Here is a 17351-nt window from a genome sequence, read left to right as displayed (position 1 = left end):
ATGTAATTATTTTGTTTTAGATCAAAGCTCTAAAGTAAACAAACAGCCGCCACCATCATCATCTTCAACAAAAATTTCATATAGTACACAAAATTTCCAACCACCATCTTCATCAACATCATCTTCTTCTATCAGTAATTTGGTGTTTATTTATTTTAACAAACATATCTACACATTTAGTTAGTTGAGATCACTGTGTGCTATCAGAGGATGTATTTGTATTTTCAGGCTCATCTGTGATCATCATTGTGGTTCTGGTTCTGATTCTAATCGTCGCTGGACTGCTGCTGTTGATTTTGTTTTACAGCAAAAGACGTCGAGCTCAAGGTTAAACCTCTTTCTATGTATGTATGTATGAAATGACGATGTTTATGTCATTTCTCAGATTAGCTTTAGGGAAATACAGTTGATAGACAGTCAATTAGAAGGTTATTTGTAGACTAATGGGTGAAGGGAAAGAACAAAACAGGTATTGAAACTGCCGTGTCTGTCTATTACACTATGTTTATATATTTAGCACTAACCTGAATGTTAATTTAGTGGGTTTTTTAACAGATCCTGATTCAGACTTGACAACCGCTCACCAAGGACCAGGAAACAATGAATCAGTGTGTAATATAAATGTTATGCTACTAAATGACAGAGAGCGAAATAATCTCTAGAGCTGCATATAATTTCTCATTCTCTTCTCAGGTGCCTCCTCATGAATATGACGAGATTAAAGACATCAAACAGCCCACTGAGTCAGAATCAGGAACAATCACAGATAGCAATACTGCACGATTACCCACAATCCCCCCTGATGCTCCTAAAACTGTTTATTCTACTGTTCAACAAAATCAAACTTCTGGATTATACAAAATTCATTAGCTTCATCTTTGTTACCCCAATGTTGAGGAAACTAGATATGTGCAAACCATGTGGCATCCAGTGACTTCTCTTCCAAGGGGCGCAAATTCAAAATATGTGCTTAGATTGTCATGTGTGTTGCTTGTCATTTTAAAATATGTGTACAGTGCGTCACGTGAACCTATGTGTTGTCAAAATACATGCCTGTTGCTGCACACGCGTCAAACGAGTTAATGATAAAAGAGACGCTCACGTTCACAAAATACTCTCAATACACTCACTTAACACTTAACTCTGATTATACATGAGATTAGGCGAGTATCTCTTTTATCACAAACTCCTTTGAAGTGTCTGCAGCAGACTCGTATTTTGACAAGACGCATGATGAACATGGTTTACATGATGCGCCAAACACATATTTTGATATGACGAACCACACACATGACATGATAAATACAGGTTGTGACGAGCTTTACATTCTGTTCCCTCAAAAAAGAAGTCACCGGCTGCCAATGGTTTCTTGGCTTATGTAACATATCAATTAAAAGCAACTATGTGCCACTAGAGGTCGCCAAACAACAAAAAGTCACAGCTTGATGATGAGAGTTTTAAGCTTCACCTCCACTGCTGATTGAAAATGAAGGGAATTACAAATCATGCTTATTTGGATAATGTAATGAAATAAAGTTTTATAACCATTAAGTCATACTGTAACGTAGTAGAGTTTCATGCTAGACTCTATAACAACTACTTTCATATACAGTGCTGCACAGATCAATCAGAATGACATAAAAAGTCTCAAGATAGCAACTTATTATACTGTTTTCAATTTGCTCTTGTGATGCAATGATATCATACTCAGATTGGTCTGCACAGTGGTGGATTAAGTCAAACTTACTTTAGAACAACCTGAGTTACAGTAAATATAGTTCTTTTAGAGTCCCTTATATCTGTTCAACAAACAGGGACATTTTAATATTTATATAACTGTATAACTGAAAAGCTATTTAAATATTTGGGTCAAAGTTGTATCTAATATAAATCTAATGTTGTAAATATTTATGTGTTTAAGAAAATTATACTTGTTATAATAAGTTATGTTTTAGTTTAGTTCTTCAGTTAAGTTCACTTGTGCAATGATAAATAAAGAGTTTATTAAAACAAGATGTGTTTTGTACAGCAGCCATTTCTATGGTAACTGTTGGGTAATGTGATATCTTTTAGTAATTCTGTTAGTTGTTTAGGCTTACTAGTTTTGGAGTACCAAGATATTAATAAAGACACGACACCAATAACTGTTCACTCTATAGACAGTAAAAGAAATGGACACAGCGACCCCGTTGGATTCAACGGAGACAAGTGAAGCCTATTAGAAGCTCACACTTCCGGGGGGTCGAGCGTACTGCGCAGACTCAAACTGAGCTTGGTGACGTGAGGAACCTGTCTGACAATTGTAAGTCTTCTAATAGCTGTGCCAAGAGAAATCGGAATCACCCACCGAATCTTGCAGAAACGGCGAGATTGAACAGTTGGAGTGAACAGTTATTGGTGTCGTGTCTTTATTAATATCTTGGTACTCCAAAACTAGTAAGCCTAAACAACTAACAGAATTACTAAAAGATATCACATTACCCAACAGTTACCATAGAAATGGCTGCTGTTTGTTCTTGTGTCCACCAGTCTCGTGACTTTAGCCGAATATTAAATGTTAATAAAATGTTTTATTAATTAGGATGACTGTAACAAAAACCACCGTGCGTATATTAACACGTACAGAAAAACTGATGAGAAACAACATTAACGTTTAAAGCATTCAAAGAAAGGCTAAACATAGATATTACAGTCAACAATGCCTTATTTGCAAGTATGTCTGATGCTTCACTGCTCTCTCTCTCTCTCTCTCTCTCTCTCTCTCTCTCTCTCTCTCTCTCTCTCTCTCTCTCTCTCTCTCTCTCTCTCGAAGAGGAAGTGGGCGTGTCTGTCAGTTGTATCATGAAGCATTGAAACACAGAGATGCTTCAGAAGGTTTTAAGAGAGATAAAGAAGAACTGAATCTACAAATAACAAAGAAGATGATTGAATACACGAGAAGAATGAAGATCATCTTGACTTTCACACTGCTGATGATTCCTGGTAAATATCTGTTCATCTTCTCATCCAACAGTCAAATACTGACCAAACATCTTTAACTTCAGCTCATATACTGACATTATCTTCAGAGAAACTTTCAGTCTGATTCATAAATGAATAATAAATCTTAATCTCTTTTATTCAATGGTTTGTGTTGTCAGGTGCTCTGAGCTTCAGTGTGATGGGATATTCAGGGGGCAAAGTCACCATCACATGCGAATATGATCAAAACTATAAAACAAACACAAAGTATTTCTGTAAAGGTCAGAAGCCTCTTATTATGCAGCGTGGATGGTGTTCTGATCTCATCAAGACTGATATTAAAGACCAATGGTATCATGATGGAAGATTCTCTCTGTATGATGACACAACAGCATCAGTCTTCACTGTCATCATCACTGATCTGAATATAAACGATTCAGACACATACATGTGTGGAGTTGATATATCCTGGAAAACAGATGATTACACAGAAGTGAAGTTGACTGTTAAAGAAGGTGAGTAACTCAGATGCCCTTAAACTCATGAAAACAAACACAGACTGTAATGACTGTAGATACTGTAACATAAACAGATCCTGAAAGACTTCAGAAAATCAATAACCAATGATCATATAATACTGTTAAATACACTCTTTTCTATCTGGTAGTTTGAAGGAAGCGATACTGCATTATTGTAAAGATGTTAAGAGCAACCAAATTAAAAGTAAGAACATTGAGTGTGTGTGTGTTTATTTTGATATGATAATGACCATCTGGTTATAGGTTATTACGGGACTGATTATCAAATAAATTATTAATAAAAGCTTAAAAGACAAATGCTTCAAATGTTTTGACAATACTTTAAAATAGCATTGAAAGTTCCTCAATATAGTTATAGTTACAGTGTAAAAAGTCTCTGTTTTAAGTTCTTTTGCCATTATTACAAACTGTTCAATTTCACAACTGACCAATCAGAATCAAGTGTTTTATATCAGTGTAAAAAACAAGCTTTATATTTATTTGTTTATTCAATAGATCAAAGGTCTCTTATTACTTTATAATCTTTGCTTACATTTATACAGATCGATGTTGTGAGAAGATCATCAGTCTGTCAGTTACTTCAGGTGAATCTGTGAACATCAGCTGTAAATATCCACAATCTCACAGCAGTGATGTGAAGTTTTTCTGCAGGAGATCTGAAGCTGATAAATGTGCTCATGAGACATCTGTGAAAGAGAGCAAAAGATGGATACGAGACAGAGAGATTCTCCTGTATGATGACAGAGATCAGAATCTTCTCTATGTCACCATCACTAATGTGACTGATCACGGATCAGCTGAATACTGGTGTGGAGTTCAGAGTCAGACTGAAGTGAAGTTCTTCATTACACGAGTCCAGCTCACTGTTAATGGTAAGGACAGATGATTCATGCTAATTCTTATCTAGTAAATATATTTAATGATTTCTCTTTATAGAAGTCTGTAAGAGAGTTTCAGCTTTCTGAGAAGCAACAGTTTGTGGTTTGTTTCTGGCTCAGTGTCTACCGTATGAGGAAACCAGCCTGGTGTATTAATAGTGTGTGAAAAGCATCAGCAGCTCTGTAATGCAATGTAAAAAAGTAGCATAAAGTTAAAGCAACTTGGTTTTGCAAGTCAATTCAATCTACTTTTTTAAGTTTTGGCTTGTGATAAATTGATATAACTTATAAGATCAAGCAAAACTTTATTTTTGAGTTAAAGTAACATAAAAATGTTGATTTGACAAAAATGCTGCATATTTTTACAGTGTGAGAAAAGAGAAGTTCTCTTTCACCATCAGTGTTCTTCCTTTCTTTTAGGAGCAAGTAAATACAAAACATCAACACCACCATCACTAACATCACTATCATCCTTATCCTCCTCATCATCATCATTCTCACCTTCTGCCTACATATCATCTGCACTGGTAACACCATTACTGACACGTACATCTCATGTGATACCATCAGGTACATTTAAGTACAATCTTTGTTATTTGACATTCAGTTTTGTTCAGAAACACTAAGTTTTACTGTATGTCAGTTTCTATTATTTTTACTTTCAGACGCTTTGTTCATCAGTTTGTCTGTGGTTCTGGTTCTGATCATTGGACTTCTGCTGCTGATGCTGATTCTGTGTAAGAGACATAAGAGATCAGGTAAAGAGTCTGCTTTTACTTGGTTAAAACACACAGGCCTGGTTTCACAGACAAGTCTAGCTAAAGCCAGGCCTAGTCCTCAGTGAAATTAAAGGGTTCATAGCATGAAAAATCTGACTTTTTCCATGTTTAAGTGCTATAATTGGGTCCCCAGTGCTTCTATCAACCTAAAAACATAAAAAGATCAACACAGTAACTTTGTTTTGGTAAACCATTCTCTGCAAGCACGTGAAAAATTAGGTCGATCAGATTTCGCCTGTTTTGTGACATAGGCAGCAAGGCCATTTACAATAATATAAAAAAAATTCAATGGTTTACCAAACTAAGTTAGTGGGTTGATCTTTTTCACATTTTCTAGGTTGATAGAAGCACTGGGGACACAATTATAGCACTTAAACATGAAAAAGTCACATTTTCATGCCATGGCCCATTTAATATATAAGGATATGAAATTATATTTTTGTGTATATTTCTGTTTTTCTGTTTAAACTGTCAAGAATAATTGTATTTATAATACACATGACACTATTCAGGCATTAAGGGGAAATGACGTACTAGGTGATATAAAACACAGCATACAAAGCAGTCACAACTTTTTTCAAAAAGAGCTTAAAATATTCCAAGTGTACCGAGATCAAAATAAAAATGATAAAATTAGCAGAAGTGATCACAATCCACTGTAGATGTCAGATCTGGTGTGCCCTCGTTCAAAAACTGTTGCCAGAAGAAACTATATGTGTGTGGACGCTGCACAGACCGATCTGCGGCTGGCTTGAAGCAGTGCATGTCGGTTAGACGTTTTGTCCGACTTGAGCTGGCGCTGCGGCATGTGACTGTGATGTATGGCATTAAAGTACAGCAAGAGCGATTCTAGAACAGCTGGCTAGATCAGACGGTGCATCTTCTCCAGAGCGCCTGCACAGAGTTCTGATGACGACACAGATCTTGTGATTGGTCACATAAGTGATGACAACAATCACAAGCGTTTCAAATTCATGTTTTTATAGCAGGTAAAACTCCTTATGAACGTTAAAACCTTAACTTGTTATATTAACAAAAATTTAAAAAAGCAGAAGACAAAGCTCTTCTGGTATTTTAATAAACTAGACTTCTCTTTCCTGTTATTTTCGGGCATACTATATAAAGAGCTACTAAAATATTCAATATGAAGGGTTTCTGGTTGCAATTTTTATGAAAAGATTTGTTTTTTGAAAAATTCACCATCCAATTAACTTCATTCGCGATAAAGAAAACGAAACATTTTGCACACTTCACTACGGCAAGCATCAGGTGTCCGTCTTTAACTCCTCCCTCGACTGCAAGCGGCAAACCTCGCCGATTGGTCTGCACAGCACCGCATGAACTCATTAGAACACGCCTAATGTTACGTCATCTTTGATTGTGAAATAGCATTGGCTCTCATGTGTCTTGTGACCAAATGCATCATGTTAGCTAAGATTGTGAAGCGTTATAAGGTGTGTTCGACTTCATGCAGCACTGCGCAGACCGATCGGCGGCTGACTTGAAGCAGTGCATTCCGGTTAGTAACTTTGTCCAACTTAAGCTGGCGCTGCAGGCACATGACTCTGTCATATGGTTATTAAGTACCGCGAGAGTGATTTGAGATCAGCCGCCTGAGTTAGCCAGCGCTGTTCGCGAAGAGGAGCTGCACGGGCTGTAATGACAACACAGCTGTTTCAAGATTGGTCGGATTCACCACATGACAACAATCACGTGTGTTTCGTGTGTATTTTCACGCCCTCAGTTCCACAAATGCTCACAAATCTGTATTTTTATAACACTTAAAGCTCTTTTCATGTAGTCGCGATGTTATATTGTGTCATCTTCATCAAAATAAAATGGATAAAAAACGTAGACACCACAACATTGGTATTCAAATAATATATGTTGAACTTTATTCTTGTAAAAACAGATGCTGTAAGCCTCTTCAGTTCCACTCATGCTCATATACGGACATTCAAAACAGTATAATTCACTTTTTATGTAGTTTACATCTTACAAATCATGTTTAGTGTGATTAAGCAAGCAAACGACACGTGATCAGCCATGCTTGACGTAAATGCCGCAAACTACGGGAAGCACAGCGCGTCCGACTTCATGTCTCCGTTTTCAGCTCCTCCCTGCCTGCACGCGGCTAATCTCGCCGATCGGTTGCCGCAGCCGATGTCGAACACACCTAATGGCTGTCGTGACCGACTGCATCATGTTCTAATGTTCCGGTTTATGTTTGAATGAGATCTGACTGTGTGTGCTTTTGTTTGTAATACTTTTATACTGTTGTTTTTGGGGCAAATAATGCAATAAATCATGTGACTGTACTTTAAGTTGCATGTTGTGTTTTACGTTTGAGAATAGGATAAGGGTGGGACTTGTAGGTGGGAGCAAAAATGTGGCGTTTTGGGTGTCCTTTAAAATGCAAATGAGCAGATGAAATTCAAACACTGATCGCAATGATGGTGGTTTGTTGAAATTGAAACTCAATTGTGCTGTCAATTATTTTCTCTCTCTCTCTCTCTGGAATAAATGGCAGTGCTGTGGTTGGATAGTTATAATATAATATTATAATAAGAGCTTCTTATGACATCATAAGGGGAGCCAAATTTCAATGACTTAATGCTTGCAGAGAAGTGTTTACCAAAACTAAGTTACTGGGTTGATCTTTTTCACATTTTCTACGTTGATAGAAGCACCGGGGACCCAATTATAGCACTAAAACATGGAAAAAGTCAGATTTTCATGCTATGGGACCTTTAAGACACTTTGTGTTTCGTTCACAGTTTCAGATTCTGCAATCAAAGGATCAACAGACCAAGACAGCAGACCAGAAAACTATAACCAGGTTAGTTTAATCACTGTGTTTAGTTTTTGTCTATCAAGATAAATTATAATCCTTTCAAACACTTAATTTATTTCAGAAACAAAAGATCACTAGAGCTGAATTTTCTCTGTATATTCTTAGGTTTCTCGACCATCTTGTGATTACACAGAGATCAAAGACATCATAGGAGATGATATCTACAGTACTGCAGAATTACCCACAAGCATATATGATGCTCCTAACAGTATTTATTCTGCAGCACAATTACCCACAATCCCCTCTGGTGCTTCTAACACTGTTTATGCTGAAGTTAAAAAAAACACACGTGACAATTAACACTGCTTCACATTAGAGGATCTGAAATTATGCTGTGGTGATCTTTAGTAACAAACCTGATGGTTCTGATCCTAACAGACTGAAATATAATTAGGATTATTCTAAATATTCTGAGAAACCACATATGATAACAGTTGTTGTGTAAATAAACAGTGAGTGGTGTGTCAGTAAGAATGTGTATAAAAGTAACTGGATTTGAAAAAAATAAAATAAAGACAAAACATAATGCTGTTGTATTATTGTAACAGTATATTATTATGTACAGTACAGTATCCTCCTGTTTACAGTATAAGTATTTAAGTGTTATTATTGTAACATATTGCAAGTTGTTTATTTTTCATTGGCTTTAGTTATAAAATATAGGTTTGAACTATCACCCTAAATTGTTTAATTTGGATGAATAAAAATTTTTTTCACTGAATGAAAACATTTTATTTGTGTAGAAAATACAGAAAACCTTAAAGGGGACGTATCATGAAAATCCGAGTTTTTCCATGTTTAAGTGCTATAATTGGGTCCCAAGGGCTTCTATCAATCTAGAACATGTGAAAAAGATCAACCCAGTAACTTAGTTTTGGTAAACCATTCTCTGCAAGAATGTAAAAAAAATAGATCATTAAAAAATGTGTCTCCCCTTGAGATGTCAAAAGGGGATCTTATTATAATAATACCGCCTTAATCTTCACTATCCAACCACAGCACTGCCATTAAGTGCTGAGATCAGGTCATTTGCATTTTAAAGGACCTACCCAAACATGGCAATTTTAACATGTTTTAATAAATTATCTAGAGCTAGAACTTCACACACATACTATGGGGACACCAAAGATTTATTTTACATCTTAAAAAGTCTTGAGAAATGTCCACTTTAAATAAATTTATTTGGTTAGTAAACATTGTGTTCTATGCATCCGTTTTATCATCTGTCTGTCTGTCTACCCATCCATCTGTATATCTATCTATTCATATGTTTGTTCATCTGTCTGTCCATCCATCTTTCTATCTGTCTATTCATTCATCTGTTCATTCATACATTTGTCCATCTATCTACTCATCAATATATCTGTCTATCCATCCAACTGTCTATCCATTCATCTGTTCATCCATTCATCCATCTGTCTTTCCATTCAATGGGGGAGGCTACAGATCTGGATCAAGGCAGATTTATGGCCTCAAGCAGATTTATGGCCCAGGCAGTTTTACACCCCTATTGTTCCTGATGCATCCAGTGAGTTTGCATTATCAGATCAGACACAAATCAGATTATTATACTGTTTATCTTATACGTCAATGTAAGTTGTTTGTTTAAATTCACTTGAATGCTCAATAAGTCAATTTCAATAAACAAGATGTTAAAATTTTAGCGTCTATTTAATGGTGTTTTTTTTGTCGTATGTATGTATGTATGTATATGTTTCTCCCCCTACTGGATGCATCTGGAACAACAGGGCTGTAAAACTGGCTGGGTCGTTTATCTGCCTAGCTCCAGGGGCCTCATTTATAAAATGCTGCGTAAAAACCATCCTAAATTTGATCTTACGATCATTTAACAAAAATGCGTACGTGTGATTCATAAACCGAACGTACGCGCAGAAAACGCGCGTACCCCTTTCAAATCTATAAATCAGAAATGAACTTGAACTTGTGCGCGCAGCCGAGCAGTTTCAGATCTCCGCCTTTAAACGATGCGTAATTAATGTCAGACATATAAAAAGCGCTTGTCAATGTTTAAACCCAGTTTCAAACAGCAAGAACGGTTTATATTTCCAAAAACCTGCAGCAATCAGACAAGCAAAAGTGCGTACGTCTGCTCAGACCCTGACGTGGCGCTAAGCAGTTTTCCACGTCAAAGACTGTTTTTATAAATATGGACTTTGCCAAGGATTTTCGCCTACGCACACTTTACGATCAAATCTGTGCGTACGCACGCTTTATAAATGAGGCCCCAGGTCTCACAATTTAAATGGGTCATAATATGAGATTTTTTTAAGATATAAAATATATGTCAAGTTTTAGCTCAAAATACCCCACAGATAATTTATTATAACATGTTAAAATTGCCACTTTGTAGGCCTGAGCAAAAATGTGCTGTTTTTTGGGGTGTCCTCTAAAATGCAAATGAGCAGATGAAATGCAAACACTGATCACAATGATGGTGGTTTGTTGTAATTGAAACTCAATTGTGCTGTCAATTCCTTTTTTCTCTCTAGATAAAGGGGGCGGTATTATTGTAATTTGTTTGCTACCTACCTCACAAAAACTTCCCCAGACTTGAACTTAGTTTTGGTAAACCATTCTACCCAAGTATGTGAAAAATTAGGTTATTGAAATTTGGCTCTCATTGTGATGTCATAAGGAGATCTTATTATAATAATACCACCTCTTAATCTGCACTAACCAACCACGGCACATCATTGTGATCAGTGTTTGCATTTCATCAGCTCATTTGCATTTTAACAACACACCCAAATTTGGGATGCTATAATAAATTATCTATATGGTTTTTTTTAGCTAAAACTTCACATACACACTCTGGGGACACCAAAGATTATTTTACATCTTAAATATATATCAAAAAATGACCCCTTTAAAAAAAATCTCATAATATGACCCCTTTAAGGTGAAATGCATGCAAAAGAGCTTTGTCGCCCTCTGCTGGCCTTCAGTAAACATGCACGTGTGACAATTGGAGGTTACACTCAATATTCTGCTGTGATTCATTTAATAATCTTTTTCTGTTTATTTGTATGTTTCTGTCTTAAGGGTCTAAGCTGAGCTCAGTAAACACAGACATCACAACAGTAGTCTACAGTCTGCATTTACCCATAAACCCTCCTGACAACTCAAACCTCTCTGGACATTTACTTAAAGTGTGAAATATCAGTTAGATCTTATGAGAAATAATTTTAAATTATTATTTTAATTTATATATAAAGCATATATTTAATGTATATTGATAAAGATTTTGGATGTATGTGTAACGGAACATTTAAGTTAAAGAGTTTGATGTGTGAATTCCATAAAATAAGGCATTATAATGGTTTGTGTGCTCTAAGGCTCCCCTCCTGTGGCCAGTGACGGTACTGCACACATTATATTTTGTTCCTCCGTGCTTCCCCTACTATAGCAGACTTGAGAGTCTTTGCTGCGGGTAGGTGTGATTTTTAGGGCTCCAACTCATAATGAAATAATTGTGGAAATTTATGTGAACATCCTCGATGTGATTGATCACACACATGTATGTGAACATATGCTTAATAGATTTGTTATGTTAAAATAGTTATTATAATATGACTTGAGTGAATGTGAACTCTATCTTCTAGCTTTTATGAATGTGTGCAGTACTCAGGTCACCAGCCGGTTTTGATTTATATTTCATTTTTCTATCAAAGGTATGTTGCTTTTGTGTTTAATTTAATATGGATGTTAAATAGTGGTATTTAGCGATCCTTGATGTTTTTCTTGTTACCGGTTATGATTTATCACATATTGTGTTATTTGAAAAAGTAATATTGAGTTACAGTTTCATGTTTTACGATGTTACCATGTATTTTGTGTGAAAAATATGAGTTTTGTTACAGCAGACTTGAGTGTCTTTGCTGCGGACGTCGTCACTGCTTTGAAAGAGGATTTCTGTTAAAGAAAATATATCGCCTGGCAGTGAACTGAGCTTTATCATTTTGTGGGTATTAATTATGCTCTTACAGCAACATTACCAGAGATGTATAAAGTACTAGCGACCCAGACTTGAGTAAAAGTACAAGTGCTCTATCAAAAAAGTGACTTGAGTAGAAGTTGAAGTGCTCTTTAAGCACACCACTTAAGTGGAAGTACTAAAGTATTAAACATGCTTTGTACTTAAGTATTGCAAGTAGTTTATTTTAAAATATACTACTCAAGTACTGAAAGTAAAAGTACAAGTATTGTGTAATGTAGTTATTAAAGAAAACAGTCAAAAGTTTGAATATAATATTGTTTATATTATTTCAAATGTTTAAGCTAAAGGACACTTACAATTCCTTTGGCTGTAGCAGGAGTACAAGGACATGAATGTTCAGATAATTCAGATTAATTTAACTGATATAGCGATAGAGAATTCAGAATTAATGAAATATTAGTCGATAAAATGGTAATAGGTAAAGGTACAAGGTGTTTCATTGAATTTAGGTTTCCTTCTTTCGCGCACACTCGCCCTTTCTTGCGCATTCTCTCTCTCTCTGTCTTTCTCGCGCACTTTGGTTCTCTCTTCGCTTTACATTTGTCAACAACCCTGGCTCATATTTGTGAGTGAGAGGTTGGGAGGGGTCGCCCTTTACTATCTCCAATTGGTTCAGACCACCATGTGACCATGATTCGTAACATTTGAGAGTAACGAGTAACTATGCAGCACATAAAAAATGTATTGGAGTAAAAGTATTAAACTCAAAGAAAAAATGTACTGAAGTAAAAGTGGAAGTAGGAGAAAAAAATAATACTTCAGTAGAGTACAGATACTGCCTTTTAGTACTTAAGTACAGTAGTGAAGTAGTTCTACTTCGTTACTATACATCTCTGAACATTACACACTAACCAAAGTTTGAAAATGGGATCAGGACCTTTAAAAGCTGTTGTTTAAGGCACCAGCATCTCAGTAGTTGTCAGTTTTTAAGGGGAGGACTTTTCGGAGATATAAAGGATGTAATACTACACTGTAAAAAAAGTCCGTAGAAATTACAATGTTATTGCAGCTGGGTTGCCGGTAATTTACCGTAGATTTACATTTATGTTATTTACTGGCAAGAGTTTGTTCAAAGTTAAATCAATTTTAACAAGTCTTTATCTTTAAAGAATAAAACTATACAATAACAGCCTCATGCAAAGCATTCTGGGAACCAGAAATCATCATAAACCTTTTTCTGTTTGTTGCTTCAGATTTTGTTTCCCAGAATGTTTTGCTTGATGCTGTTTTTTTAGTTTTACTCTGTAAAGACAAAGACTTGTAAATGTTTAATGTTCATTTAACTTTGAACAAAATGTTGCCAGTAAATAACATAAATTTAAATCTACGGTAAATTACCGGCAACCCAGCTGCAACTTCTAAGGATTTTTTTTACAGTGTACTCTATAGGTGCTCCAGATTAATATCAGAAATGCAGAAACAGCGTGTGTAATGTCAGCTTCACCTTTAAAACATGAGTTAAAAGCCCAAATTAAGCAAGCACTGATCACCATAATTGTGGTTTGTTGAAATGTCAATATTTTTTAAATATTAATGGAGTGTGCAAGTGATATTGATTCAAAGTTATTAATATTGACAAATCAACTGGTTTTAACATTGTTTAATGGTTGCTTGCAATTTGGGTACCCATACAGTGGATGGTTAGTCAAAATCTCCAGATTCAATATTAGTTTTGTTAGAAATGCCAGTACACATCAATAATCGTCGTCTTTCGTATGTGTTTTAAAGAAATAAATACATTCAGGCATGCAAGCTGTCATGTTACTTCTGTCAGCATTTTTAAACAATGCACATTATGTCTACCGTTTGCATTTTTAGAGAGATTATGTCTTTTGGTATGTTTACCACTGAAGTAAACTATATTGATCATGCCTTAGTTTTGTAATTGGATAATCTTTTAGATTGTTTGTTATAGTTTTTCTGACAACTATTTAGAATTTATTTTAATAATTTTCTATTTGTTTCCTTCTACATCTCTTAAAGAATATATTTGGCATTAGACTTTGTTTTCTAAATAACAGATTAAAGGCTCTCTAGAAAACACTTTGCCATTTAAAATTCTTTAATGGATGCACTTTTTTGGACTTCAAAGTCAGAAGTTGTTCCCTGATCCCTGTTTACTACTGTTATAAGCTTGGAAAAGCAACAACGTTTACTAAAATAACTACTAATGTGTATCTTTGACTGTTTCAGGGTGAGTAATATCCCTTTAATAAAGTTCATTATCCAATTTATTTTAAAGTTGTTGTTTAAAGTGGTAAAAGTTTAAACCACCCTTTTCGAAAGTGTTCATAAAGACAAATTTTCTAAGAAAACAAGCTTTATTTTATCAAAGTTTATCATGAGCAGGAGCATCATGTTATTTAGAATGGCAGTGTCAACATTCACAGAACCAGCAGCATATGTTAACCTTAAAAGATCTTCTGCTTTTGCTAACAAGATTTTGCCCTTAAGTTTTCAGTTAGTGGATTAAAATAAACGGGACATCTAATTTATTTTTGTTATAAAAATACCTAAATATGAAACCTGGGGCCCGTTCTTCGTACGTCGCTTAATACATCCGAGATCAAATGAGACATCTGAGATGTTTAGATCTCACTAATTATGATCTCGCTTATTTGGTTCTTTGAACACCATTGCTGTTGATGATTAGTATGGCAGGATTGAATTATCTGAGATCACTGCGCGTTCGTGCACTGCAAGAAAAGTCAATACATATCGATAGTAGAAACACTGATCAGCCACGCTGTGATTGGCCGGTTGTTACAATGGCCAAGAACACGCCCAATTTTTTAACCCCTGCAGTGCACGAGCTATTGATGAAAGGTTGTGAACTTTTTATGACGCTGAATTTGTAAACCCAGTTAAAGCTAGGAAGCTTTTGTACATAAAATCATCCTATATCATGTAAAATATTCTGTGAAAATATAATCTTGATATCTTTACTATGCTTGTCAAAGATTAAAATTAATGATTGTAATTAAACTTTGATGCTCCTAAAGTCTCTTTAAAAACAGTTAAATGCTGTTTTATCTGTTTGAAACAGCAACATAAAAAGCAGAATACAGGTAATGTACAATAAACAGGTGGTGGTCCTCCATCTTCATGTGATGTGCTGGCAGGAGTGATGTCTCTAAACTGATTGATTGTACAGATCATCTCTGGAGCAGTTGCTCTTTCTTAAACCCACAGCCAATGCAACAATTTAATTGCTGATAAATAAAATTTGAATTGTAGTTTATTATAAGATTGTCTGTTCCTCTCTTTTGTGCAGTTGTAGATAATACACCAACACTTTTAGCAGTTCCCAAGAATGTGGTAAATAAAGTATGATGTGCAGTATAAGGGAATGGTAATGTTATTCTACATTATAAAATACAACCGTTTCTGATAGCAATGCACATGTCAGTAAAGAAATCCTCTCAGATGACAGTCCTTTAGAGAAACTATATGCAAGTGGTTAAATAAGTTTACTTCAATTGCATTATTCTTAACTGATTTCTGACTATATTAGCAATATTAGCAGTATTCCACATTAACTGAAAGTCCTGCATCTGCTGAGTCTGCACAGAAAAGTGTAGTAAAGAAGATAAAGATATGTGAAAATATGTGCAAAAAACTTATTTGGTTATTTTGGTCATTTTTGTCACAGGAAAGGGACAGGGTAACATATTTGTAGACAACGTTTTAAAGATAGAACAGATAGAAATTACTAAACAAAAACCCTTTCATGCATGACATTGTAAGCTACTTGACAATCTAAAGACAAAACTAAAATAGGATATTAGTTTATTCAAATGAAAATTATTTCACACCGAGTAATAGTCTTTATTGTACATAACATCTATTAGTGCTGGGTATGATTAATTGCTGTTTTTATTAAGGAAAATTCAAACAAATTTAAAATGAATGTGATCAGCATGTCATTCGTTTAAGAATAATAATCAAACACCTGTTACACAAAAACAAGTCGCACAAGTACAGAAAAATTATATATTTGTTATATTATATATTTTATTAAATAACATCGCTAAAAGATTTAATTAATATATTCTTTTTTTTATTACGTGTTGAATTTGAAAAGCTCTTTATATTAATCATGCATCTTACGCAGATTGCGCTCGTATAATGAAGAATACGCGACTGCGTCAGACTTTCCGTATCACATCCGCTTAAAAAGGTACAAACTAATCTTGTTTACATGAAATAAGCCTGCTCCCGAGCAGGTTTGAGCTTACGGACCTGTTGCTATGACAGCAAGTTTAGAATGAGCTTCGAAGAACCAAATAATCCAAGATCATGCCAAATCATCAACATTCAAATCCAGCTAACTGAGTTAGCGACGTTCGAAGAACGGGCCCCTGATCTCTAGTTTTTATTTTGATAAACACAAAATAAAATATTTTGATAAATGATGGTAGGCACGCAGCTGATTGTAACCATTCACTTTCATAGTAGGAAAACAAATAGTATTGTAATAAATGATGGTAAGCACACAGTTGATGGTACCCCTTGAAATCCATTGTATTTGTTTTTCCTACTATGGAAGTCAATGGTAACATCAATGGTTACAATCAGCTGTGTGCTTACCGTCATTTCTCAAAATATCTTCTTTTGTGTTCATCAGAATAAACAAACTCATACAGGTTAAGAACAACATGAGGATGAGAAAATTATGACAGAATTTTCATTTTTGGGTAAACTATTCCTATAATTAGTCAACTTTCATTAGATCTCTCTCTGTACTGAAATATTGGCTCTGTTGTGAGAGTTAATACTTCAAATCGATCAGAGATTAAAGGTGCAGTGTGTAATTTTTAGAAGGATCTCTTGACAGAAATGCAAAATAATATACAAAACTGTATTATCAGGGGTGTATAATGACCTTTCATAATGAACCATTATGTGTTTATTACCTTAGAACGAGACCTTTTTATCTACATACAAAGAGAGTCCCCTTACATGGAAGTCGCCATTTTGTGCCGCCATTTTTCTACAGAAGCCCTTATCAGACAATTTTTTTTACTAAGTTGTCTCCGATGATGACATGTTGGTCTGGTGGGGGCTATCGTAGCTTCTCTATGTGTTTCAAAAGCGAGGGGTGAGCAGTGGACTAAGTCGTTGGTTGCAATTCGCAACCTCACCACTAGATGCCACTAAAATTTACACACTGCACCTTTAAGAAAACAACAAGAAAAGAAAACAAAGTGATGTTAAATACAATAAAGATGCTTTATTGACTAATCTTAGTTAAAAATAATGAAGTGAATGATAAAATGATCAAATACATGAATTATTTAATTGAATTACAGTAGCCATAAA

At 35.1% G+C, this 17351-nt stretch overlaps 1 protein-coding gene and 1 long non-coding RNA gene across 2 annotated transcripts; both read left to right on the top strand.

The window, feature by feature from the left end:
• The first annotated feature begins 231 nt into the window (after nt 1–231).
• On the top strand, nt 232–1849 carry LOC135760556 (uncharacterized). The gene is made up of 3 exons (XR_010537438.2): nt 232–327; nt 556–608; nt 694–1849. It is a non-coding gene; the product is annotated as an uncharacterized lncRNA (long non-coding RNA).
• Nucleotides 1850–2819: 970 nt separating this feature from the next.
• Nucleotides 2820–8698, top strand: LOC135760534 (uncharacterized). The gene is made up of 7 exons (XM_065274552.2): nt 2820–2982; nt 3141–3476; nt 4043–4372; nt 4799–4948; nt 5044–5136; nt 7935–7996; nt 8117–8698. The coding sequence occupies exons 1-7, from the start codon at nt 2922–2924 to the stop codon at nt 8309–8311; spliced, it is 1227 nt and encodes a 408-aa protein (XP_065130624.1). The 5' UTR covers nt 2820–2921; the 3' UTR covers nt 8312–8698.
• Nucleotides 8699–17351: the final 8653 nt, after the last annotated feature.

This window comes from Paramisgurnus dabryanus, chromosome 4 (genome assembly GCF_030506205.2).
Source record: "Paramisgurnus dabryanus chromosome 4, PD_genome_1.1, whole genome shotgun sequence".
Taxonomy (NCBI): Eukaryota; Metazoa; Chordata; class Actinopteri; order Cypriniformes; family Cobitidae; genus Paramisgurnus; species Paramisgurnus dabryanus.
The sequence above is the reverse complement of the archived record's forward strand: the minus strand, read 5'-3'. Positions and strand labels throughout refer to the sequence as shown.